The sequence below is a fragment of the Pagrus major genome, chromosome 12, assembly GCF_040436345.1.
Source record: "Pagrus major chromosome 12, Pma_NU_1.0".
NCBI lineage: Eukaryota > Metazoa > Chordata > Actinopteri > Spariformes > Sparidae > Pagrus > Pagrus major.
Genome location: NC_133226.1, coordinates 6,398,582 through 6,426,355, shown reverse-complemented (window position 1 = coordinate 6,426,355; position 27,774 = coordinate 6,398,582). Strand labels below are relative to the sequence as shown.

Here is a 27,774-nt window from a genome sequence, read left to right as displayed (position 1 = left end):
GCTTTATCACTTTAGCATAAACATAAAGTATGTGGCTTGAATTCCTTTCCTTCCTTTGGTTGTTTCCATGGCGAGAAGTCCTCCAAACCAATCCACACCCTTATCTTTGAAGGATTTCTGTCTCACTCTTGGCTTCATTGCAGCCTCTGATAGATGTTTCATTTTTGCGTAGCCTACGCTGCAGGAGATTGTTTCTAACCCTGATATCTTCACGCAACCCAAAAGTTGAAATATGCGCCAGCTACCGAAGTTTATTATCAACGACTCATGTTATGCTAATGATTTCAATGTGTGTAACTGCAAAAAATGGGGAAAAATGTGTCACACAGTTTTGGTTTTAACAGACATTATTAGCGTTGTCAGTTACAATAGTAGCAAGCTGCTGCACAGAGCAAACAATGTCAAACACATGAGGAAATCCAGCCTCAGTAAATGTGCAGGTTGATATTACAGCACCATGCACATATCATTAAAATTGAAATATTTTAGCTTTGTGCTTTAAAGGTGATTTTGTTGTATCCTCCGTATCTCACCACGGTTTCTCCCTGCTCACTGTGAATGCTTTGAAACTCAACACAGCTGAGGTTCACAACATCAACACAGAGCTAGCTGAAAGGAAATTGGGGGATTTGGGCGAGCAACGACAAAGTTGAGGACTGTATCTACTAGCAAAGAGGCTAATAAATCCCTGCCCACTGCTCCAGTCCACCCTCCTACCTCAGACTAGTAGGTTTCCAAGCTCTTAGCCCACCTCCTGCTCTCCAGCCTCAGTTGCAGTCTGTCTTGTTTGCGCCTGTTGCCGATGTATGTACAGCTTTACATCTGGCATTTATTTGTGCATGCGAGCCACTTGTTTTGAGAGTAAATAATCAAGAAAAACTCACTGTTGCAACAAAAAAAGAGCCAAAAACAGATGTGGATAACAATTCAGAACAGTTTGTTGAGTCCTGTGGTGTAAATGTGGCAGAGATGCTCATAAATCATATTTTGCAAGTCCAAGTCAAGTCTCAAGTCTCTTCTGGTTGTAATGAGCCTTCTATCATCTGCTGCATGCCATCCGGTCAGCTGAGAACACTGCATAGTTATATCTAAGAATTCAAAGCATGTACTGTATTATCATCACTCCTTTATCTATTGGCATAGAGTATTATCAGCACTGATTAGTTGTTTGGTATATGATCACTTTAAACAGGCTATTGAAATGCAATATGAAAAAAAACCCACAATGAAAGCTTTCCTTTAAAATTAATAACTGTATTTTGTTTAACAATATAAATACACAACTACAATAGCTAAATGCAAAACACTGTTGCTGCCAAATTATCTGAAATATACTGCAGGTCCATAGACTGATGATATTAAAACATGAACAGGTTTGTTCAAAAAGAGATATCTACTATTTGGCACCTTTGTGTGACAAAAATGATTCCTTGCATAATCGTTTCAATCACCTGTTTGCTAACCATCCATGAGGTTAACGTTCACATTACCAAGTGACTGACATATCCAGGTGTGTTTTCAGGTGCCTGATAAAGTTTGATGTGGTCGATCCAGCATCCTTTATATTCATTCCACGAACGTTGCATTTGCCGATTCTCTTGTTTGCGCCTAGTGTGTGGTCCCTATAAGCAAAGCTCATAAGAAACAGTAGAGCGGCAGCAGTTGTTGTGCTCGTCGCCATAGTTCTGTTGTCATCGCGCACCAGATGTGTAGGGTTACGCTATGGTTGAGTCTCAATTTACTGAGTGTGCAACTTAATTGCAACTCAAGTCCCCATCTCTGATATGTGGTCTCTGACTTTACATGGAGACACTGTCACTGCAAAACATTTTCATCTTATCGAGTTTTTTTTTTTGTCTATTATTGACCTTAAAGTCTTGTTTACTACAATTAAGTGAATAACTCACTTAACAAATTAACTTGTTTTAGTGATTATATTGAGTGTAATAACTAGAAAGATGACAAAATAAAAGAATATAGAAAAATCACGCTTAAATCCGGAGACTCTTGACCATGTTCAGATAAACACCCTGCTTTTTATTTCCCTTTTTCTGTCTGCAGTTGTGTACATCTGCGGCCCGCTGGACACTTTCCTGAACATCATGAAGCTGTTTCAAAGTGAGATCCAGGACCCGGAAAACTACGCCATTTTCTATCTGGATGTGTTTGCTGAGAGCTTGGCCGATCGCAAACCGTGGCAGAACTCCGACCCAGACTGGGCCGATCCCATCAAGGTCTTTAAGGTACAGTGAACACAGAACACGACAAACACATTTGCACACACACGCAGTATGTAGCAACAGCCGTGCATCTGTTTGGATCGCTGCTCTTGATAAATTGAGGCTGTGTTCAGACTGTCATGGCTTCAGCTGATTTGTAATTGGAAGCAGAAGAGACCAAAACCACCATGAGGAATGGGCGTTTCTGAAAACGCATATTTAATACACTCTTCAATCTTAGAATCTTTATCAGACTCTTTACTGAGTTACACAGAACAAAGTCCTTAAATTTAACTGAAAACCGACAGTTGGTTCAAATACTTTCAGAATTAATTAAAGTTTTTTTTAAAAAACAATTAAAAACCAGGGAAGCTTTTATGGTAATGACAGAGATGTATTACGAGAAGCTTATGTGCTTTTTGGCTGCATAACTTTTGCCAGTGTGTGGGCGAACTGAGTCTTCCCTCAACCCCTTTTGACCACTTTAAGGAGCGAAATTCTTGCATGACATTAATGAATGAGGGGATGCGTTTTCACAGGAAGCCATTTAGCAATACAAATTAGTGCTTTGAGACATAATAGAGCGGGTACAGACGTGTCGCTCGACTAATGTATCTCCCTAAATGTCACACAGGCTTCTCCTAATTCTCTTTAATTAAGTCTTCACCGAGTTTTGAAGCAGAGCCGCTATGTGAATATAAACTCGGCATAATATTAAATAGATTATGGCAAGTTCTGCCTTAATGGATGTGGAAGGTGCTTAAAATGCAGTTGAATCCTCAACTTAAGAAATTAATGGAAGTAAGTGTCTTCCTTTGCGTTCCATTTAAGGACTAAAAAGTGATTTATTGTTGCGCCTGAGGGATAATTCCTCACACGTCTCCACCTCTTATCCGCGCACATCTGGAATACCTTCTCACTCATAATATTTGTTCTTCTGAAAGGTTCATTAGCTGACAACAAACTGATAATAATCAAGTTTTAATTTGTTCAGTCAAAGCATGTAAAAAAATGATTGATATTTCCTTGAAACCATGAAGCAGCTTAAGCATTAAACACAGTGATCTCAATATCTGTCCTTCTGAATATGAACTGCTCCTGACCTTGGCTGGAAAACAACATTTTGGCTCCCATTTTGCTGATCATGCAAGGAATTAATTTGTCTGCAAGACATAACAGGGCTTATTAAGACAATATGTTTCCCTCAAGGCTATAATTGCTGGTGGAAGTTTGCGGTGGAGTTCCAGTTTAACTGTTGTGACATGAAAAACGATGTATTGCCCCTCCAGTTGAGAGCAGAGCTAAAGGACTTCTGTCTAAAACTTGTTTTTATGATAGCAGCAAGTACGTGGACAGACTCAAAGGTCACCTGAGGCAAATATTTGGACTGAAATGTGAATGTTTGATTACTCTATCCAAACACTTGATCAGATGTTTGAGGGAGGATAGGATCGGTCCTCACACTTTTTATTTTTATTTGAATTCCTCAAAAACTGAATGTGTAGTGGAAGCCTAAAGCATTGAGAAGGAATCGAGTGACCCTCCTCTCCTTCAGATTATTCTGTTTTAAAGATATGGACTGTCAAATACATCATGTGCACTTGCGACAACCATCCCCAGAGCTGGGTTTGCTTGTCCATCCATTATCTGTGACCGCTTATCCTGCTCAGGCAGGGTCACGGTGGGCTGGAGCTGATCCCACCTGACACTGAGCGAGCGGAGGCTCATTTTAATGGGGAAAAATAAAAAAAATGAATTTAAAACGCAACAGCCAAACACATCTCCTTAGACCAAGAAAGACGTAATTCCTTTAAGTGCATTTTGATCCTCGTATAACAATCTCTTCCTTTACTTTACACTAATGAGGTAATGTACTGAGAAAACACACGTCATCATAAGTTATTTTATTAATATTGGAAATTAAAATCATAAATCCAATCTTAAAAATGTTGAGGAGTTGGTTAATACAAATCAACTTTACCAATTACTGAATATTATGTATACATATTTGGTTAAGTTTTTTTTAGTTATTTTCTGTTTTACTTTGTAGTTCTCTCCTTATGTGTCTTCTTGTTAATTACCACTTCCTGTCTTTGTGTTTCTTCCTGCCTTTTTTGATTGCCCAATTAGTTTCACCTGTCTCATATTAGTTTTTCCTCCATTGTGTATTTAAGTCCAAGTCTTTCCCTCTCTCTTTGTCAGTTTGTCTGTTTTTGTCCTCACTACAGTCCCGCGTTTCTCGCCTGTTCTGTTACAGTATGGTAGTAGGACCCAAAAGCGAAGGCCAAAGGCAGGGATATGGTTAGAAGGATTTTATTTTAGTAGCACGGAAGTCAGTAGCAGAGGCTGGCGTGAGGCTTGGCTGCAGACTTAGCTGGGGATCCTGGTGCTGGGAGATGGAGGCTCGGGTGGAGGCTCGAGGGAGCGTGAGGCGGTTTGGCTGGTGGCTGAGTTGCGAGAGGCTGGGTGGCCCGGTGGTGGAGGCGCTGCATGGAGCTCAGAGTAGATCTGGTTCTGGGAGTGGCGAAGAGACGTACAAGTTAGATCCAGAGAGAACACAGTAAATCACAGAAGAGTTCGCTAGAAATAACACTGAGAAGTGAGCCATCAATATACCACGACAAGGAGTGAAAACAATCCGGCAGCCAGCGCACAGAAGTCCAGGGCTTGTGAGCTGGCACTGATGAGAAGATGGGCTGCAGGTGTGTGCAAAATGCAAATGCTAACAGTGAAGGAATGACTGTTAGCCTTGGTTTGACGGCTAGCATGCTCATAACTCAATGGCCGCTAGCTGGTCAGGCTGTTAGCTGCTTAGCCAGTTAGCAGTTTGTGACCCTCAAGCACAAACAACAAACTGAGTGTATAGTTTGGGATTTGCTCTGCTTGAATCCAAAATGGTCACAGGAGAGGAATTTAAGTCTTTACTGACGCATCATTGACTACAACCAAAACAAAACCGAGATACAGTATGTTGACCATTACTCAGTTAGCATAATTTCCAAATAAGGATGGAACAAAAGACCACTGTGCTTAAAGTGATTTTTTTAATGCCGTTATCTTAGTTCTTTGTCTTGGGATAAAAATCACTTGTTTTCTCATGGTGGCAGGTTAATTCATCTTGTTATCTTGAGTAATTAGCCTTTTTCTTCTTCTTCTCGAGAGAAATTATATAAGGTTTAGGAGTTTCAAACAAACCACATGAACTTTTAATCAACTTTTGTAATTTGCTGTAAGCACATTTTCCCGAGTGATTACATGTGAGGGTATTTTCATAATAGTTAATTTCTATAAGGGATAGGCTTATATACTGTACAGATGTGTTACTGTGAAGTAATTATAAAACAGTAAGAATGATGTACAGTCTGATGCGCTGACCAATCATGGGTAGTCCTTGATCTGACATTTTCAGTTTTAATCAGTTGCTACAGTTGCCAAGACGTCATCTATGCATGCTGACATGACACTGCTGAGCTCTGATGAACATTATAAGTAAAAAGAGGCAACAACCTTTTGTTTTCTCATACTAACAGGTTGATTATGTCATTATCTCGAGGAAACAAGCTTTGTTATCTAAAGAAATAATTAACTTGTGATCATGAGATAATGGCATTGGAAAAAAGAACTGCAAGCAAGGCCGTTCTTGGCCTCTGCACTGAATAACATGCTAGCTATTTATATGACAACAACATGAACTCCCAAAAATGCATTTTCACAAGGCTTTCACTTATCCTGCATGAAGTTGGGATTCAGTTTCTTGTTCAGTCTATCACAGACAGACACATGGATGTTTCCAGGATCAACCCTAAGTCCTCTTATCTCAAGCTGTAGATTTCTATAATATTTTTCCCTCTCTGTGTCTCTCTCAGTCTGTTTTCGTCATAACGTACCGGCCTCCTGATAATCCGGAGTACAAAGAGTTCCAGAAGAGACTCCATGCCAAAGCTTTGAGGGATTTTGGTGTGCATTTGGAACCATCACTAGTAAGTTATAGCCAATGAAAACCTCATGCGTTCTCGGCGGCATCACGACCTCTTTAATCTTTTATAAGATATTCTGTGAAGAAAAATCCCCACTGTGCTGTATAGCTGTCAGCACTCAATGATGGATGATGTTGACAATGATGTTTGCAATTAATACTTTCTCTTTTATTACTGCTTTCATCTCAGCTATTAAATGTGGGAGCTTTACAAAAACTGTACTTAATATCATTCAGTATATTTGTGGGTGTTTGGCCAAAATCACGTCTTTTCATAGAAGTATGCTGTTGAATGTTGGCTGAAGGATAGGCATTTCCACTATAAGTTATGTTTTTATTAGATCATTAAGGTCTTCAATCATAACTGTGTGTATACAAATTCCCGTTGTTGCTGGTTGTTCAAACGTACGTCTCTCTTCTTGCAGATGGACTACATCGCCGGCAGCTTCTATGATGGTTTTGTGCTGTATGCAAAGGCCTTGGAGGAGACGCTGGCAGATGGTGGAGCCCAGAACGATGGCATTAACATCACGATGAGGACGCAGAACCGCAGACTCTGGGGTGAGCAAATGTTGGTGATGTGTTTGTTAAAAAAATTTATGTTTGACTGTGCAATCTGCTATACATTCACCGTTTCATCAACAAGTGCTCCTTTTTTGGTTCTGATGTGTTTGCCTCACTCATTACGTAGCTGCAGCTACATATGGACATGTCAACTCATGCAAAATGTAAACACTTACATCCAATTGCCGGAATGAACGTTTTTGCAAACTACGTATAAGTTTGATATATGCAACGTTACATTTCTATATGTTCAATTATAAATGTGCTCATGGTCTAGTTAGGTTTTGGCACAAAAACCTCTTGGTTAGGGTTAGAAAAACATTTCATGTTTTGGCTGTTGCCACAAATACATCTTAAAAATGTCCCTACATCTTGTTATAAACTATGTAGTGGTTTCACACTTAAAACTATTGAATAGTCGGATGTGGAAATGCTGTCTTGAACAGTGGTCTCATTAAAAATATCCAGTAACTAGTATCCAAATAATATGTTGAAACGTTATCTCAAACAATGGTCTTATTGATGATATCCAGTGGTTTTGTGCCAAGACATGTTAGAATGCTGCCTCGAACAGCGGCCTCTCGTTAAAAATATACAGTGGTTTCACGCTTACGAATGTTGACGTCTCAAACAATGGTTTCTTGCTTGGCAGCTATCTTGCCGAGCTGTCATGTCATCACGATCCCTTCCTCTTCCTGACATGAAAGTTCTCATATACTGCACATGTAATCTAAACCTGATATGATGCATATTGTAGAAATGTCGATATAATACATAAAGAAATGATAATAAAATGTACAAATGTGTTGTATCCATGGTTTACAGAAACCCAAATGCCAACATTTCATTCCAACACTAAAAATGTGGTAATTTAGCTGTAAAGCCATGTCTGCCTCTCAGATAACAGGGAATGGTGCTCTCCAATAAACATGCAGAGAGGCCAAGAGACCGGCCCAGCTGGCTGTTATCGGAAAGCACCATTGACCCCAAAATACGATTAAAATATACCCTTTCAACACAATAATTACAGCGCTATTGAACAGTTATCACACAACACTTGAGTTAATAGTCCATTTGATGCTTGATGTGGGTGCTCACACACTTCCTTGTTTACTTTGCTGGCTGCCACATCTGCTCTCACATCATGTTGGAAGAAGCAGAACAATGGGATTTTGTTGCTCCATCCTAAAAGGGTTGATGACGGTTGTTTTGCTCAGCATGGTAGGGAAAAAAACAAGGAAAATAGGCACCGTGTTAAAATAATAAAGGAACCTTTCACTTCATTATTTTGGATTTTTTTTTTGTGGTTTTACAGAAGCAAAAGCATTTACAAATATTCACTAGTGGCTAAGCAATTGCATTTTTTCTATCAGGTCAGGTTTAAACTATTTCCAACCTTTAACCACAATTATCAGTGTTCAGACACAAGAAGAATGCACCTCGAAAAACTAGAGAAGTGCCAGAAATTATGTTGCTCCTGCCATAATATTCCGCATCATCTGTTTGAATAAAGGTCCATTACAAAGTGTGGTGTAAACAAATCAGTGTGAGCCTAATTGATACTCTACTGCAGAGTCTTCTTAAACAAAACAAAATTACACAGCCTGCACATAAAATCAGTACAGGAAAAACACTGTACTGATGGGAAAGAATGGAGATGCAGAACTCAAGTTTATGATGCAAATACTTTCAAAAGACAGAAAAACTCAACAAATTTGAATAGGAGCAGATGTACTGACCACCATACTGTATATGGCGTTACACAGTCTGAATCAGACCCTTAATGTGGATCTTTTTGATCTTTTTAGGAGTGACAGGACTCGTCACCACGGATGACAAAAATGCGAGGAATATAGATGTGGACTTGTGGGCGATGACTAATCAGGAGACGGGAGAGTACGGGGTAAGTCATGCTTTAACTGTCTCTTATCGAGTCGGATAAGTAGATGACTGAACTGAAATTCTTATTTAAACGGTTCCTTTAAAGCTCCTGTGTAATTTAAAGCGATGTTTTTTTTTCTACTTTGGTATGTTTTTGTATGAGGACAGGGTTTAATGTCGAGAGGGAACTAATTTAGAAGAAGAGAAGATAATGAGCCAAAGCCTGCAAAATAAACACTGATGTTAGCTTTTACTGGTGGCAGTGATCATTTGTCTCCTCCATTAACCATAATCTTCTTCATATGAAGAGGTGATGCTGTTATTGCTCGCTCATGTATCCAAGGTAAAGAGCAGAGAGGTTGGCTGAGTGGACGGAAAATTTTGGACAGTTTGCAGGAAAAGGATGGGATTTTAGTAGAGAAGTATGTAAGATTTTCATGTGCTTTCTCTGTATTTGGACTGTGCAACAGTGCACTCAGAGGGACGCATATTGTCATGTAGAGCTGCTGCAGTTTCAAACGGATTTGGCATAAAGACATTTTTGCTGTGCATGGACGGGGCTGATATACAAATGAGGAGGGACTCAAAAGACCTTTTTCATGTTATTTTAATTCTTACAAGTGTTTTAATACTAGTGCTACCTGAGTTTCACAACCAGTGCTACTTTTTTATACCTTTCCTGTCTACAAAACCTTTTTCTCGTGGCTTTAAGTGCCAGTCATGAACTGCAATGTCCCTGGTTCTGGTCCAGTTGGGAACATTTGTTGCACGTCACTCCTCATCTCCCTCCCTGCTTATTTCTTGTCATCTCTCTTCTGTTGGCTATCTAAAAGGTATAAAACACCTCCCAAAACCCAAAGAGGTCAGAGTCCCTACATGTTACATGTGTGAGCACAAGCAGTCACACAAGAAATGAGCCTTAATAAAATAGCCTAAATAGTTGGATTGAGTCAGGAACTATCTGATCAATGAACAAGTAAACTCCAAATCAAAGAATACATTATATGCCAGCCTTTGGTACATTTTAGTTGGTTCCAAAAAATATCCAGCTGATCCAGCAACAGCCGGCAAAACAATACCATATTATTCCACTATGTAAACAATATTTAATGATCATTACTAATGATTTACAGTAATTATTATCTTTGGTGGAAGATTTGCTTATGATGGATTGATTATTAGCTCATTTGGCACAGAGAAGTTTCGTTGTTGTTAGGACTGGAAACAGCTGATGACTAAATGAGGAATAATTGTAGATTCTTCCGTATTTATCACGTTGTTGTTTGCAAATAATGATATTGACTGAAAACAATACAGGGCTAATTCACTTTTTGTGTCTCTAATTACTCTAATGCTTTTCAGCATGATGCGTTTTAAACCTCAGCCTGTGTTTGGCTGCTGATGCAATGAAAGCAAATGAATATTACTGTCTGGGAGAGATTCTGGGGTCCTGACATCTAATGATAAGATGCATAAAACCTCAAATTTCCCTCTTAGTCTGATGAAAATATTTGTGTGTGTTGAACTCTGCAAACACTGCTGTGAACTGCTCCAGTGTGCTTTTTTCTTTCTGAGGGGAGGAGAAGTAGGTTAGCTTGATTTGACTTCAGTAAGAATTTCATAGTGGTCCTCAGAGGCTGTCAGCGTGACTTCCTGGTCTCATTTATCCTGCTTTTAATTGGTCGATTCATATGGCCGATTGACCCGAGTGCATGGCCAGCAGCCTGGTTGAAAACATCACGAGTCGGTTTCGGCTTTCATAGTCTCAGACTGCTGAATGTAATAAAGAACTTTATTTACAACTTAGAATATCATTGATTATATGCACTTTGTTAGCCATCTTCATGTTTTTCTACAGTTAACTCTTTCTCTTTTTCTAAAACCTTTTTTCTATTTCTCATTCCTTTCCCCCTTTTCTAATAATCTGTCAAATGCATGATTACGCTGCTTGTATATGTCAACGATTACGGAAAAAAGACGTGCTCGTGTTTAAGATACACAGTATATCTTACATCGCTGCTTAACTGACTTTTTCTAAGGACGCAATAAATGACTGGAAGAAGTGGAAGATATAAAAATAATCACACTAATTTGGTGTTGTTCCATGAAGGATGTACAGTCTTTTTTGTAAATTGTAAATAAATTCAAGTGTTTTTATACATCTGTAGGCATTATCATATGATCTTACTGTAAACTCAGTTTACAAATCTTATTTTTGCCAGAATAAAATAGGAAGATACAATGTATGGCCAAAGCTCTGGGGACACCTCGGTATACACACTTCTGTGTACTTCTGGGGTGGTTCTGTTTTTCATGGTTTGTACAAACCCCCAGTGAAATCTTAAAAGATTTGCACTCCTATAACAGGTTACACTTTTAATAAACATCAATAATAAATGGTAAATGTACAGTTAATTAAACATTAGTTAATAGTTATTTTATTGCTGACAAACAACCAAAATAACCAAAATTGCAGACTTGAGTGACAGAAGATGAAGTGCAGTGTTGGAGTAGATTCTTTTGGCCTACAGTAAACACCGCTCCTGAACTGAAATACTGCAGCTATTTCAGACCGCGCTCCCTCTGCCCCTTAACCCGTCGCACTCTGCTTTGTTTGATGACACTCTGCGGGGGTGACGGCCTTCAAGGTTTTAGCAGAGGGGACACAACATGCTGGGAGCATGGCTGGGAAAACTCCTGCGGCTAGTTAGAAACACAGGAGTCAAGTTTCACAGCAGGACAACAGATGCTGCTCATGAGGCTGTGTCGTCAGAAAAAAAGCTCTCGCACTATCAAGATATTTGGGATGTTGGTCACAGTTGTGTGTAGATGTAGGGGACATGATGGAGACAGTTTTGCTCAGCAAGTACAAGCTGAACAGTTCTCAAAATATAATTCTTGTTTAGCCTTAATGTTTAAATCTCTCTTAAGATATTCAAGTGTTGTCTCATGGCTGTGATTACATTGACATTTTAGCTTTTTTTTTACGCTTGTTATCTAAGGGTAATGATTTATTTGATATTTTATTTTCAGATAAGTTAAATGTCTTACTAGGAGCTTCACATAACAGATCATCACATAATCTTGGGCTGATTAAATAATGAGTCTTAAAATTACGGTAACAACAAGAAAGTATTTTAATTTGAGGTAACAAGATAATAAGTTGTGACTGTGAAGATTATTTATACGATAACAGTTGTATCAACATACTTTAAAATCTAAAATCTAAAATACTTTTTCGAGTTTTGCTGTCCCTGCCAAAGTCACTGCAGCTGGCCAAGACCTAGTTTCAGCACGTAGCCTAACTAGCCTACTCATAACACCACAACTTGCTGTTTTTACTCGTCTGCTTATGTATTGATTGTACCAACAAGATACAGCATATTAAATGGTAACATTTAGAGGTGCTAGAGAGTCAGTTTTTGACTAGACAGAGCTTTCAGACCAGACATGAACTGTAATTTTCCTGGTGGCTTGGGGGAGGAGGGGAAGGAGCAGGCGTGCATGTGCACCTTTGATCCATATGTGATGTAAACAGTAAAATGTTTTCATTGTCAAATTTACACTTTTACGTAAATATATATATATTTTTTTTTACATTTGAATGTTAAAGGGAAATGATTTACCTTGTGGTATTTAATTAAATGGTTGCCATTTCCAGGAAAATAATAACAAAACACAATGCAGTACATACATGGCAATTACATCACCCACTTTAGTTCCTACTGGGTTTTCGCGTCCCGGTACTGAACAACCCATGACCCTGTACTTGTCCCTGGCCTGGTGGTTGGGAACCCCTGGTCCAAATTAACCAGCTGCTGGCAGTAGCTTTATAGGCTGCTATAAAGACACGAGAGAGGTATCGATCTTCCCATCTGACTCTCAGCAAGAAGTAAATTCCCTCAAATGTTTCCCCAAAAACTGTTCCTTTAGCCTTGTTTATTCTTCATGGATAGTGAAGGTGAAGAAAGACAACCTCATTAAAAGTAAAACAGGAGTCTACAGGTATGCTTACGGCTCTGTGAGGCTTTAGCCTTTACTTAGACACAGTGGTAGGCCTACTTTGAGATAAATGCTGACGTCAGCATACTACCATTCTCACAATGACAATGCTTACATGCTAGTATGTAGCAAGTATAATGTGTATCATGTTCACTGTCTTAGCTTAGTTTAGCATGTTATTATGCTAATATTTAGCCTACTTATTCTGCTAGCACTGAACAGAAATCAAAGCTGAGGCTGATGTGTAGATCATTACTTTGCAGGTATTTGGTCATAAAGAAAAGTATTGGACATAGGGAAATTTTAACCTGATGATGGTGTTACCGATCGACGAGACAGTGTTAGCATAGCTAAAATTAATTCGAGGAGAGTGTGGGTGGATATCTTTGATAAGGGGGAAACCAACAAATACATGTCATGTCACGCGCTCCTAAGCTGGTAAAACTTAATGGGAGCTGTGGCTGACCGTAGCTCGGGAGGTAGAGCGGGTCGTCCACTAATTAGAGGGTCGGTGGTTCAATCCACTTCTGCATGTCTGGGCAAGAAGCAGAACCCCAAATTGCTCGTGATGGCTGTTCCATCATTATGTGAGTGGATGGCCATAGAAATATCTTGGGGCTGTTTTGGTTGGGAAGCACTTTAGCAGGTCGGCACGTTGAATGGTAGCCGCTGCCAGCAATGAATGTGAATGTAGCAGGTGTTGTAAAGCACTGTGATGGGTCAGAAAAACAGAAAAGTGTTATATACATGCCAGTCCACTTACCATTTTTGTTCGGTAATACATTAGTTGCTTTTTAAATTGGTTAAAAGGGTTCTAATAGCAAGTGCTGTTTGTATATCTTAAAAGAGGGATGGTAAACACCAGGAACAGATTTGCTTTCTCAGACCAATGAATGCCTTAATAATAAAGTGCATTAAGTCACAAGCTAGTGGTATCATGGCGAGCTTGCACCCTGCCAATGGTTCCACAATAAATGATGAACAATCAACATTGCCCCCAACAATAAACCTATCATCCATTTAAATGAGCACTCTCCTCTGTGTTTACAGCTTGTTGCGTACTACAATGGAACCACCAAAGAGATCATTTGGTCCCAGACGGAGAAGATTCACTGGCCTAACGGGGGCCCACCGCTTGATAACCCCCCATGTGTGTTTTCCACAGACGACCCCTCCTGCAATGATGGTATGAAAACAACACATTTCCCTCCATGTTTGAGTTTAATCCGCCTACAGATGATTATACGTTTCTGAAGTCAAGTATGTTATAGAGCAAGAAACATAAGGTTGTCCAATGGACGCGCTGATTTCAGAAAATTGCACATGAAGAATTATGTGCGAAAGTGCACGGCATTGACGTCAAGTGAAATTATACGACGCTTAGTGGCAGATTTTTTCTCTCGACTTAAGTAAGATCGAATCTCTCATCAGATGAATGTTACAGTTAATGCTTTGTTTATATTACTGATGTTTTCTCCACAGGGCCTCTGATATTTTCATTGATGCTGCGATGATAAATGTGTTGTTTTTTCTTTAATTTCATTTCAGTGTAGTGAAACATTTGCTTGAATAACAAGCAGCCTGAAAGAAAAGTGCTGGAAATGGTCTTAGTTGTATGAACAGAGTGACAGTCTCAGAGGCAAATGTCACAGATGACAAACTGTGGAGGAAAACCACTGCAATTATACATGTATTTTGGGGTGAAGGAGGGTGAAGGAAGGATAATGAGCGGAGGAGCAATAAATCTGACTCCATTTCAAATCTGGAGCCATCCGCAAATAATTTGAGTTGGGAGCCTGGATGTCGCCTTCTCCAGTGTCGCTTTCAGCAACAAGGACAATGAGCGCTCAGGAATTTGATGAAACATATTGAGGATTAACAACATGTGTGGCCACACGAAGCACAATGACAGCAGTATCTCAGCTACAGAGTATAGAAATGGAGAATGCAACATACTCTATGCTGTTCAACTCTGATGTTTGTACCATGAGATCAAAATCAGTGAAATGAATGAATAGCATGAATTGGAGTGCAATTACTGTAGTCAAAAACAAGCAAGTAAAGCATGAATTACAATATTCTGACATTTTTTTACTCATGTCACAGGATATTAAAAAAAAAGTGGCCAGCTCATGATATTTCTTACATCGTCTTCATCTGGTGTCTGCCTTATTTGTTCACACTGGTCAAAAAACCTGGCCGGAAATTGTCCCAACATCTCCATAAGAATATCCAGTGGTTTGCTCGTACGAATGTTGAGACACGATCTGGAACAGTGGTCTCTTACTTCGCAGCCATCTTACTAAGCAGCCGATATGGATTTAGTATACAGATAATGACAGCTTTAGAGGTGTTGGGAGGTGTATTTTTTTAGTCATGTTAGCAGTGAGGCAATGTCTGCAAATTAAGGACAATTTTAGTTGGTCAACCACTTTGGTCCAGTCTTAAATGCACGTTGTCATTAGCTGTTGGCTCACATTTATGTTCCCCTCAGGATGATTTGTAATAACTTAATAACTTGGTGACTTTGAACTAAACACTATATCTGCTAAACATCGACATGTTAGCATTTTCATTGCTCACATTAAAGATACAATATGTAAGATATTTAGTTGAAAACATTAAAAAATAACCAAAAAATATCAGCAGAATGTGAAGACGTGACAGTTTTGATGTTACGAAATCTATGTAGCCTATTGTGTTGTAGCGATATCTGCTGAAGTTAGCACGCTAACCAGCTAAAAACCACCCGTTCCTCTCCAACATTCCTGTGCTAGTGGTTTAAACACCTACACTCCCCCGATGCTCCAAGCTCCCAGTCTGGACCACTAGATGCATGGCTAACTGAGCTAACTAGCTAACAGCTGCTACAGTTAGCAGCAGTTAGCAGTTACTCTGTTATGCTGCCCTGTTTGTTTTGAGTGCAAATTCAACAGGTTGCCAGTTCTTACATTTTGCACCTCTAACAATTAGCTCACTGCTGTGTCTAGTTGCCGCCTCATAAAGCTACTAGCATGGCTGCAGACTCTTGTTTCCCTCTGGGTAGAGCCAGACTGAGTGCTCGCCCTTGCCTCCAGTCACTTTTTGCTAAGCTAGGCTAAATGTATCACAACTCCAGCTGTGTTTATACTGCAGTTGATCTCAATCTTCATCTCATTTTTGGAATAACAGCAAACCAGTGCAAATTAGTGTTAAATTATTCCTAGTAGTAGTCGTAGTAGTTTTTCGACTGTATATGAAGGTAAGAGAACACAAACATAAAAGTAATTTTTTGTCAGCATGACTAAAGACCACATACTGTAGAAGATGAGATATTGGCACATTTAATGGTCTTTATTATTTGTATTTTACAGAGATAAAAAGATTTACACATCTGCACACAATTCAAAGAAAACCCCAAATATGCGAGTTGGTGTTACATCTTCAGCTCACTCTTTCATGAAAGCGATGAAGTGAAACATCTCCTGCTGTTAATTAGTGAGAGAAATGATTTTTCCTGATGATGAGTATCAGCTTATCCTGTGATTTACAGCAGGTGGTATAATTAGTCTCCATTAGGGTGTTAAATATAAATCAGGAAAGGCGAAGCTGTGTAATTGTGTGAAACCGTTTGTGGTTGACAGATTGCTAAAGCAGCGTGGCTGCATTTCAGGAAGTCACAGCTGTGTTTTTTACAACACAGTGCCTTTTTTTCCCCCTTTCAAAGACATGAATGTGGACATCTGTTGAACATATGAGAGACAACTGAGCGTTGAATCCTTCTCCTGTTTCCAGGTCATCTGCCAGTTCTCGGTATTGTAGCTGTGGGATCCGGCTTAGCGCTCATCATTTTCGGTATCTCCAGCTTCCTCATTTACAGGTGAGTTTGATTGCATCCAGCTGCTGCTTCCTGTTTGTGCTGCTTTTAACTCAAACCTTAGAAATCTGGAGATGATTTTTTTATTCCTCTCAAAGAGAGAAAGTAAGAAAAAGAGAGAGAGAGAGACATGTTTGTAACAGGATTAATGGGCTGTGCTGCTATAGGTGCCAGTGTGGTATTTACACAATTGTTGCCACAGCAACAGCTCAGCAGGTGACAGTGTTAAAGCAGCGGTTCAGTGTGTTTGAGCTGCCAAGTGAGCTCATATACCAGCCCCAACAACCCGTACTGCAATTTTCACTTAATGATCATTAGCGTGTTCATTAAGTTTGTTTTCTTTGTGCTGGATTAAAGCTAAATGCCACCGACTTTAATAATTCACACATGATGTAAGATGGAAAATACCAGTCGAGGTTATTTTTGTGCTTCTCTCAAATGATTACATGTTTGTTTGCAGGCTGTCATAAGTCTTTTGACTTTTAAAAACCTGTTGGTAGAATGCAGCGATGTCCAGCTGTATTTTTTACACTGCAAAATCTGACTGAACACACTTTTACACAGCAAAAAAAAAGTCATTTTTAATCTGCCTCAAAGACTGCTGCACACTCGTGCCAAGCGCTAATGTGTGTGCTTGGTGTAGTGGACCAAACCACTGTGAGGCAAATGAAGGAAGGAGCCAATCTTTAAAAACTTCAAAAACAAATTGATAAAGGCTCTTGCGGGGAACAACTCTCTGTCTTTCCCAGGAAAGGGTTCCGGACCCCCCTGTCACCCGCTAATTTCCATCTACTGACTTGACTTTTCGTTCCTTTTCCCCATTTAAGTTTTTTGGCAAAGGCAGAGTTTTTCCTTATCAAACTGAGGGTTGCTTAAAAAGCAAATTTGTGCTTTTGGGTGAAAAAAGTTATATTTATTTCACTTGACCATGGCTAGGAACACTGAGGTCATGTTCTCACTATTGTCTCTGAGAAATTAGGCATTTTATTCATACTTACATTATGAAATTACAAGCAAAAATGGACTTGAAAATGTATTTTTCCTCCCAGTGGTAGAGCGGTTGAGAATTAATTTAGACCGTTTAGTCAATTTGTTTTAATTCCATTATTCTACATTTTATGTTGCAGTGAGATAAATGTTAAACAGAAACCTAACTGAACAATTAACAAATGTAATATAATGCAAAGTGTTTTGGTGCTTAGTCAGACATTTTGTTATGGGGGCTGTGGCCTTGGAAACAAATTGAGTTACAGTCAAAACAGGTTAAAATAATCTTGCAGTTTTCTGTCAGATTTCTTTTTACTCATTTAAAAAAACAAACCATTTATGAGTCAACAACAGACAGAAATTAGTCACTGTAATTAGGGGGAGTTGTTTGACAGTGTAGCCCATCAAGAATCGAATAACATGAAAATCATCAGGTTATAACACAGGTGGCATTAACATGTTAAATACCCAGTTGGTGCACTACATGTGTGATCAAGATTGTTTAGCTAAAAGTAAATGGTACTGACTTCATGTAATTAAATAGTTGTTAGTGTTAATGGCAGCCGCTGTGCAGTTGTGTATCTTTGTGATAAAATAATTGCCTGCCACATGTCTAATGGTTATAACTTTGTGCTCGGCATTCAGCTGTAAAAACATATTCAAATGAAATTGTTACGGTGTCCCAAGTGGCACAATCTACATGCTCATGGGAATCATTCTGAGTGTTAGATTGAGCCTCTTTTAATTAAACAAGAAGTTAATCATGCATGCCCTCTGCAATTAAGCTACTGGAAGGATTGCTAAATTCTGGGTAATGTCACGGGTAAAATCTGCATGTAATGAAAGAAAATGAATGTTTCTATTTTTCCCCTTTCCATCACTTCTTCAAAGGTGTCCGTACGTAGGCCGTTAATTGTGTTCACGACTGATAAACACACGTAGAGAGGAGCTGATTTATACGTCACCACACAGCTCCGACTAACAAACAAATCACATGGGTAAATCTGATCACTTCTCTAATACTGACTAACACAAACAAGTGTTAATCACCAGCCAATCAGAATGGATTTTAATCAGAGGGATGGTGGAAGAAAGACGGAGGAGCATCTATCCACTTGAGGTAAATCCACTGAACCTGATTCTGAGTTGATCATGTTCGATAATCAAATAAGCACCAGATAATTAGATGCCGAGTGTGAGCTTAACGCTGACAACTTTCACATCTTTTTTTCTCTTTTTCCAGCTTACAGTTCAGCAAGCACAACATGGATTTCCTAACTAACGAGCTAGTTTTCCTGGATTCTACGCCAGTAAGTCTTTCCTTGGAGTTCTTCTTTTAAAATCTGGGATCCAAGTGTAACATTGGGGGATTTATGGACATAAGTGTCCATAAAGTGTTTCTGTTATGGGAACCAGACAGGGATGTCCTTTTGGTCCTGACCCACAGTTTTGCTCTCTTTGCTCTAGTAGTCCAACTATATCTAGATCGATAAATGACACTTTTATATATGGAAAGCTATTTTGCACAGACCTTAACATGTCAGTCTTTTATTGGATTTTAAGTGGACTTCATGTGCTCCCAGGCCATGAAGCTGTAAACGTAAAACTCCTGTGCATTTTAAAAGCATAAAAATCAGAAGATGTCTGATGTTTTTGTGTGTCGGCTCTGTTTGGTTGAGAAGACTAACAAATCACTTCCTGTTTTGGCAGACACCAGTGGAGCTATGCTGATGGATGGAGAGACGGACAGCTGTTCACAGCCGTCTTTAAGATCATCGAGCTGCTGAGAGGCCTCCATGTTCACTACTTGGCCTACAAAAACACCACTAAAACACTTAAAACACTTTGGAGTTTAGTCACTGTTAGAAGTTATTCTCAGATCAATTCTCAACCTTGGGGTCGCTTGGTATACATACAGGGGGTTGCGATTTATAAGAATGTTATATGAATATTTATTTTAAATATTTTTTAATCGCAAAAATTAAATAGAAAATATATGATTATGTCTAACCATTTTGTATTTGCTGCTGCTTATGTGTTTTTTATTAATTCATATAAAAAAAGATTTTATACGGGGGTGATGGGAATTTTTAGATTTTAATATAGTTCACAGGGCAGAAAAGGTTCAGAAACTCCAAATAAGGAGGCCTTATACTGTCAAACCATTGGTATATTTTGTATAAGAAACTGGTGGCTGGTTATATTTTTTGTGGTAATTTGCTCCTTTGACATGATTGCCTGTGAAAAATGTACACAATAGTAACATTTGGTGACTATGGAATTTAATAAAAAGCATCCTGTGAATAGACTGTCTGTTTCTTTGTATTTTTTCTTTTATGGTAAAATATATGCACGGCAGGAAAAACATTTGAATATCCTAATGTGTAATTAAGCCTCAAACTCAACCTCGAAGGATCATTTTTCCAACAAACAATAGAAAGATTTTCTTGGAAAATACCTGAAATAAGGTGAAACACAATAAATCCAATGACAAACTCTGCTTAATTTTTAATAATGTAAGAATAAAACATATACCAAATGACTTGTTAAGACAGAAATGTTTTCTCAGTGTAAATGTGCAACTTTGTCAAAATAAAATAATGCTCGCATATCTCTACTTTTCATGTTAAATATGGTGCTGCAGCCCTCAGTAGGTTTAACCAGGTGGTTGGCTGCTCTCAGTTGATGTTGGAGTCTGGTGTGCAGCAGCAGTGTGAAGGGATGTTGAGCAGAGCAGCAGTGGCTCTGTTGTTTTAATGGAGGGGTTGGTCCAGCAGAGGTATTCACATATGGGACTTATGAAACAATAGGCCCAGTGTGGAGCCCCACACTTTGCCCCTCTGGCTGCCAGAGGTCTCTAAACGAGGCTCCTTAAATAGAAAAATACCTTTTTTTCCCCTTGCTGATGGTGGATGGGGGTGGAGGGCACCGGTGGTTTAATGGTGTTTCCTGCCCTCAAAATGGTTGCACATATGCACGGCTTGGAGTATTAGTAGACACAAACAAGCATCAGAATCCCCAAGTATTTGGGCAGTCTGACTACAGAGTTTGTACTGGTGAAAAAAAGGTAAAAAGAAAATGAAAAAACGGAGCCACTTTTGAGGCCAACTGGGATGGTTCAGGGGAATGGCAAAACATGATGATATGCGAACGCTGCAATAATTTCCTGCCACCATCTGGAAGTGTTTTACACCTTTTAGATTGGGCTGGAATGCATGGGCTCTGCTCGTTTTTCATTTCTACATGTTTCAAACTGAATAATGAATTTCCTCCCTCATCCCAAATATCAACAACAAAAAAACCTCTGGTTTTCCCAACTGTGGACTAATAGTTTTATATTTTAAAATGTTTTTGCTGTAAATCATCAAGTGTCAAGAAACAGCAGCTCCTCTGAGATTTGGCCCAGATGTGTTGATTCGCTGGAATGTCTCTTCCCCTCTGTGGTGTTCAGTGTTTGTCAGTCAGACTCATGCTTAAAAATAACACTCAAAACATGTTGAAAAAAAATAAAAATAGAAATAACATGAAGATTAATTGATCAGGATATATTAGAATATATATCTATATATCTATATATATATGTAATACAATATAATGGAATATAACATAGCGGTACATAACGTGACATAGTGTAACATAACCTAATGTAACACACCATGACCAAACATAACAGAAGAGAAGAGATCCCAGCCTGATATAATAATATTAATATAGCAAGGTAACATTACATAAAACACTAATAATAACTGCAATCCAACCTTGTGTATAATAACAGAACATAACCTATACTATCCTATCCATAACATAACATAACATAACATAACATAACATAACATAACATAACATAACATGATCACATCACATCACACATAAGTGTAAACGCATATGTAACGTAACGTAACGTAGCGTAACGTAGCGTAACGTAACGTAACGTAACGTAACGTAACATAACGTAACGTAACGTAACGTAACTTACTCTAACCTACCCAATATAATGTAACATGACCTATCATGACCAAATATAACATACTGTAATTATAACTTGTAAAAATGTAAAAGAGACTAATATTAAAGAAACTGAATAGTGTGTCTGGAGTTTGCTTATAAATAATTGTAAAACATTTGTCATCACTCAACAAGATTGTGAAATGATGTTATGATTGCTTTGGCTCAATTTTCACAACAGGGTTTTAAAATACAAAACCGTTAATAATTAAATAAATAATTAAATAAATCAAGTTAGACTGACCTACTAAATCTTTACAAAAATGTCTTTCATACAAAGTTGCAAAACATCAAATCATGTGCGCCTGTGTCCTCATAAAACAGCCACGTCATATTATCACCAGACATACAGACCATTAAATCAATGCAACATGTTTGCAAACATTTCAGTCCATATTTTGTCATTATTACCAGGTGAGCAGCTTTGATACATAAACAATCATCACTTCCCCACCACTGCAATCCATTACTTACCTTTTTAAAATAATAAACAGACAAATAAAAGTTTGTCACTGTATTCCAAATGTTGCTTTACTGTTGAAAGCTTTCCGGCATTACAGAATTAGTTTACAGCACTAATTTTGCCTTTATGCGTTACAAGACTACTGGGTCTTGTTTCTATTTGTGTAATATTGCATTGCAATAATTGAGCTTTGCTAACTTTGTCACCATGGGATTTATTTAATGTTTAGCAACACTATTTGATGATAAGGCCTTTTTGTTTGAAAACGAAAAAAAGAGTACAATTCAATGATGAACATGATCAACAGTACCTGTTTTGATACAGCTGTATTCAGTCACATGCTATGTGAGATTTTGAGCCCCAAACTAGGATGGACTAGCATGTTATGATTGTGGTGTTTCATGCTTACGTGTACACTCAAACTCTGTTGTGAAAATTGAGATTTAAATAACTTATTTCTTAATCGCGTAGAGATGTTTGACTATTCTAGTTCCATTCATTCTTTTAGTTTTAAGGAGTTTTTTAGTTGTACCAGCGATAAGATACTAAGGTTAGAACATCTGAGTCCACTCTGAGTGAGTTTGTTAAAAATAAAGAGCGTGGGAGTAGGAATTGAAGTGGACACCAATCTTCATTGTGGTCATCATTGTTTGTCACAGAAGAAAAGACCCATGAGTCATCCATCGTTTTTCTTCATTTTGATAGAAGAAATAAGGCTTTCCGTAGAGTTTGAGCTCAAGTACAGTGCATGCAGTGAGATATAAGAACCTCATTTTAAAAGTTTAGTTCATGGGTCAAATAAAGGTAACTAATTGTTTAATGTCGATTTGACTTGCGACCAATATTTCTCTTTGCACTGTTACTGTTGAATTACATCCAGTATGGGCAGCAAAGAATGAGCCCTTTGTTCAGGATTTAAAGAACACTTCACCTAAAAAAGAAATTTTCCACTTCGTCAAAGTTCAATAAGTAGAGCATATGGACCAGTGAAGTTATATTCAAATAAAACACACAAGCCTGCATGCATCAACATACGTACAGTACATGCGAACGCTGGACGTTCTGCAGGCCGATGTGAGGCTGCTATCTCAGGAAATACCACCAGCACAGATGGAGATCAGACTTAACTGCACAAATGCAGCAATTAACTCTTTCTTTTTAAAGATGACTAGTCTGATTAAATCTTTTTTTTTTTTTTGAATGCCACACACTTATTCCTCCAAACAAACCCATGAGTCAACACACCACCTCGCCTCTGAAGGATTTCTATTATTTATTTTAAATGAAAGTGAAATCAGAAGGACACCACTGAATGCAGAGAGTTGAGATCCAAACCCACAGTCACAATTTTGTGGTAAAAACATCAGCCCACTCACGCTTCCTCAACAACCCCAGCCCAATCCACTTAGATTGTTCCTCTGTTCTTTGTGCTGCTGTTGATTTCACCACCTGTTTTTTTTCTTCCTTTTTGCAGGAAACTGAAGCTGGAGAAGGAGCTGGCTGGAATGCTGTGGAGGATTCGGTGGGAGGACCTTCAGTTTGAGAGCCCCAATAAATACCACAAACGAGCCGGCAGTCGGCTCACCCTCTCACAGGTAGATGATCTACTCAAACTGTAAGCACAGATATGTGCGTCAGACAAAATCTAATCGAAACGTGTGGATGAGGTGGCTTCTGAGGGTTAAAACTGAACGTTACACCCACATGATGTCATATTGAAGCTGGCAGCCCTGATTGTTTCCTCATAATTATGATCTTTATATCGCTTTTTCTTCCGTCAGTGATGCTGGCACAGCCTCCAGTGTGATTAACAAGTTGTTGTTCTTCTGGCAGCTTACATTGCCATGTCTGCCAGTGGGAAAGACTCAACACTTGGTCCACAGCTTTCATTCACATACAACTGATTACAGGGTAGTTCTCTGGTAGTATAATACAGTGATAGTGCAAATTATACTTAACATTATATACATTTTAGGTACTTGTACCTTACTTGAGTATATCCATTTGTTACAACTTTATACTTCTACTCCACTCCATCTCAGAGGGAAATATTTACCCCACTACATTTGTCTGACAGCTCAATCTACCAGAGATTCACTGTTTTGATGACTTGCAGTTTGACTTGACAGAAAATAAATGACTCAAGACGCTACTTAGACTTGGAAGGTGAAGGCTTGGGGGTTGACTTGAGACATGTTTTGAATTCAAATATTTGATATAAAATATCTAAAATTTTCAACATTACAAATGTTTTTGAAGGAGAAGAATTTAGGAAAAATAAGCTTTTATAAAGTTATTTGTTTTTGTTTGACATTGACATTTATTTCACCAAATATTAATGATTATAAAAAAATAATTAATTATAAACTTTTTGAACAAGTTAGATAAATTGGCTCATTATTAGACAGCTCCTTATATCTTGTCTTTTCTCTTTTTAAAGACTGGATACTGCAGGTAAGACTGCAGTGTTGTTGGGGACTGTGACCGACCTTAACTAAGGACTCGATTTGACTTGACTTGACACAACCTGTTACTTGACTTGCCTTGCCCAAGAAAAAATGTCTTGGGACTTGCTTGAAACTTGGACCAACTAATTTGAGTCACATGTTAGTAACTATTTAATCCATATTACAATTTCTTATTGTATGTGTCGACAGCACATGTATATGAGCTGACTTTCTTGTCAGGAGGTGCAGGGGATGGTGGTGGCCTGACAGCTAGTTGGACAAAATGTTTCCACTGAATATTTTTGATGAGACGTCGCAACATTTCCAGCCGTGTTTATATTTTAGGCCGAAACATGATCTTTTCTGACCCCTAACCAAGTGGTTTTTATGTCTAAGCCTAACCAAAGCATAAGCACAACGTTGTCACAACATAAAATTAAAAATTGAACATAAATAAAAGTAAATGCGCAACATAAACAAAGTTTCAACATTTCTGTGGTTTGCAGAAAAATACATTGCCAACGTTTATTTTTGCGAGTCGGTTTTCCGAGTGAAAACTATGTCTCTCCAAATGACGTGATTTTGAATGTTAATGTTTGGGATGTGCTGACGGATGAAATGTTCCTTTATAGGCTGAGAACATTCTCCTTCTTAAACTGAATAAACTATTTAAAAACCCTCTTGAAAAATGTATCATCACAAAGCTGAAAACAGGCTGTTTTTCTGAGCTCAGGAGAAGTTGACGGTAAGAGATATTCTCGCAGGACTGCAACGCTACAAACATACGATGATTTTATAGAATATGATGCGTTGCTGTGGATTAAACTACCCAACACTTCATAAAGTAGTCAAAATGAAACAACTTTAAACATCTAGAGCAGTAAAATGCAACATACACATTAATGCAGCAGTAATATTATATTTAATAGTAAAACACTGACAGGAAACATGACAGTATGAGATGTCTTGAGGTGTCTTCATTGTAAATTTGGACCCACTTGGAATCTAAAATGCTAATTTGGCATGTGTGAAGTTCAGAGCTTCAGCCTGTTTACACGCTGTGAGCCGTGTATTAAAAATCAGTTTTGGGCTTTTTCTTCTCAGAAAAAGCAAAAGTGCAGCGCAGAGAGAATCCAAATCCTTTGTTAGTTTACACATTCCTGAAAGCTTTCCCGGTGCTTTATTGTAGGTGGCTGGCTCTGCGGTGGCAGACGCATATTAAATGATTGTTAAAATAAGCCCTCGTCTGGCCCTGCTCCCTACATGTATAATACTTCATCACGTTCTTCAAGTATCGGGTTCTGTCGTCTGAGGGCTAATGCATCTCCTTCGGGGTTGTGTTTCGTCCCACACGTGCGAGCGTTCATGAAAAGCACATGCACACACCTTTTTCATTACTGCTTTTCGCTCCAATTGCCGGGATAATGTGTGTGTGGAAAACACAGTAATTTTCCAGACCGATGTGTTTTCCAGTGTGCCATGTGTTGCCAATATTTGCATTCTATATAAATGCGTAGTTGACTGTGCTGCCTGGCTGTCTGTATGCAGTGCGCCCACTTGATTTTTATTCACTCTCTGTGCACTGCAGACATTTGCCCAAGGACTCGAGTTGGTGTTATAAAAACTGAAAACACTTTATTTGCTCGAATGTAAGAGAAAGGCAGCTTCGTGTTGCACACACACAGAAATGTATTTTGGATAACAACATCAGTGGATGAACCCTCTCACAGTCTTAAATGACCAACATTTAATCCTCTTTGCTCTAATCATACCCTGCTAACTGACTTTTTTTTCTTCTCCCTTGCTCCCTTCCACCTTCTCAGAGAGGCTCCAGCTACGGCTCCTTGATAACTGCCCATGGAAAATATCAGCTATTTGCAAAAACGGGCTATTTTAAGGTAAGGCTTAGTGAGTTCTGACATTTTCAACTCCTGCGCACTCTTTTCCCACCCACACATGTGCACACTCGCAGAGAAAGCCGGAGAGCTAGAGAGGAGAGAGAAAGAGAGCGTGTGGGCGAATTTAGGTAGTTGGTTCTAATGTGAGCTGCAGAATGCGTCAATTTTCTTCTTCTTCTTCTGTTTTTTTTTTTCCCTCCCTTACTTTGTTTCTACGCTCCCGCCTCGCAGTCTGGACATGGCCATCAACTTGTTGCTGCGGTTAATTTATCCGTTTAAGATGGAGGAGGTGTGAGGAAATGTGACAAAAAGAGTCCTGTGAATAATGAGATGGCTGTCTTTGTTTGCAGCTGCATGATGCAGGTTTTATATAAATGCTGATGTCATGGTACAGCTTGAACGTCTCATTGATCATTGGAGGTACTGATGCACTTCTCAAATTCAATAAATCTGACACCAAAGCTGAAACAGCGAGAGGTGCACGAGCCCCGACAACCTGCAAATACTGAAAAATGACCTCCGATCTGAAGCGTTCCTTACTGCTTTCAAACATACATACTGTATATTTCATTTTGAATAAAAGTTAAAGCTCCCACATGCACTCGCACAAGAACTGCGGCTGTGTTTCATAGTTTCTACGACAGCGTTTTCCTCTAGTCTGTCACGGCTGTGGCTCTGAGATATTCACCTCGCTTCCTTCGTGCACTGATCCTCACATATCAAAGCGACAGATACGATTCTTCTCCCGCAGCAGACTGAAATAGGCCCCAAATGTACCTGTAGGCTATACTGCGAGATCCTCTTCCCTCCTCTGAAGGCTGCTCGATTTCTTCTAATTTTCTCGCTCCGTGTTTGTACTTTTTATAGCATCAGTATGCTGCTGCTGTTGTCTTTATTCTGCCTTATTTACATCTCAACCAAAGTGCATCCTTGTTTATGTCTTCATGTTGTAAACAGCTGAGTATGAAGTAAACTCTACATCAGTGTTGTCCCTCACACTGGAGTCATTGCTCTGTCTCCTCTCAGGGGAACCTGGTGGCCATCAAGCATGTCAACAAGAAGAGGATAGAGCTGACCAGACAAGTTCTACTGGAGCTCAAACACGTAAGTGCTCAATAAATGTCTGATTGTAGGATCTTTTTAATCCTCTTGCTGGGTTGAGCTGATTATTTTCTTTTATTCAAGTATCAAGTATGATTTTTATTTATATGGAAAATAACAAATGTGTCATAACATACGAGATGGTAACCTTTGAACAATAATTTGTATGTTTAAAAAAAAGGGCGAAAAAGGAAGAAATCTCCTGCGTTTGAGGACTTCATCAGAGTTCAGTATGGAGTCCAGTCTTTTGAGCACTTAGTGAAAAAGCGCTAGATTATCTGCAATAGGTCCAGAATGCAGTTGAAAGGTTTTTAATTGGATCGAATAAGAGAAAAGAAGAATTACCCCAATTTTAGTGTCCCGTCATTGGTTTCC

General features: G+C 38.8%; 1 protein-coding gene across 1 annotated transcript in view; it reads left to right on the top strand.

The window, feature by feature from the left end:
• The window catches only part of npr2 (natriuretic peptide receptor 2), a 69,445-nt gene that overhangs the window by 10,961 nt on the left and 30,710 nt on the right, over window positions 1-27,774 (top strand). Inside the window, exons 2-10 of the mRNA XM_073478557.1 lie at window positions 2,062-2,243; window positions 6,086-6,199; window positions 6,621-6,756; window positions 8,568-8,662; window positions 13,693-13,828; window positions 16,417-16,501; window positions 23,428-23,548; window positions 26,224-26,298; window positions 27,325-27,402. Of these exons, the coding sequence (XP_073334658.1) occupies window positions 2,062-2,243; window positions 6,086-6,199; window positions 6,621-6,756; window positions 8,568-8,662; window positions 13,693-13,828; window positions 16,417-16,501; window positions 23,428-23,548; window positions 26,224-26,298; window positions 27,325-27,402 (1,022 nt within the window). The remainder of the gene's footprint in view (window positions 1-2,061; window positions 2,244-6,085; window positions 6,200-6,620; window positions 6,757-8,567; window positions 8,663-13,692; window positions 13,829-16,416; window positions 16,502-23,427; window positions 23,549-26,223; window positions 26,299-27,324; window positions 27,403-27,774) is intronic.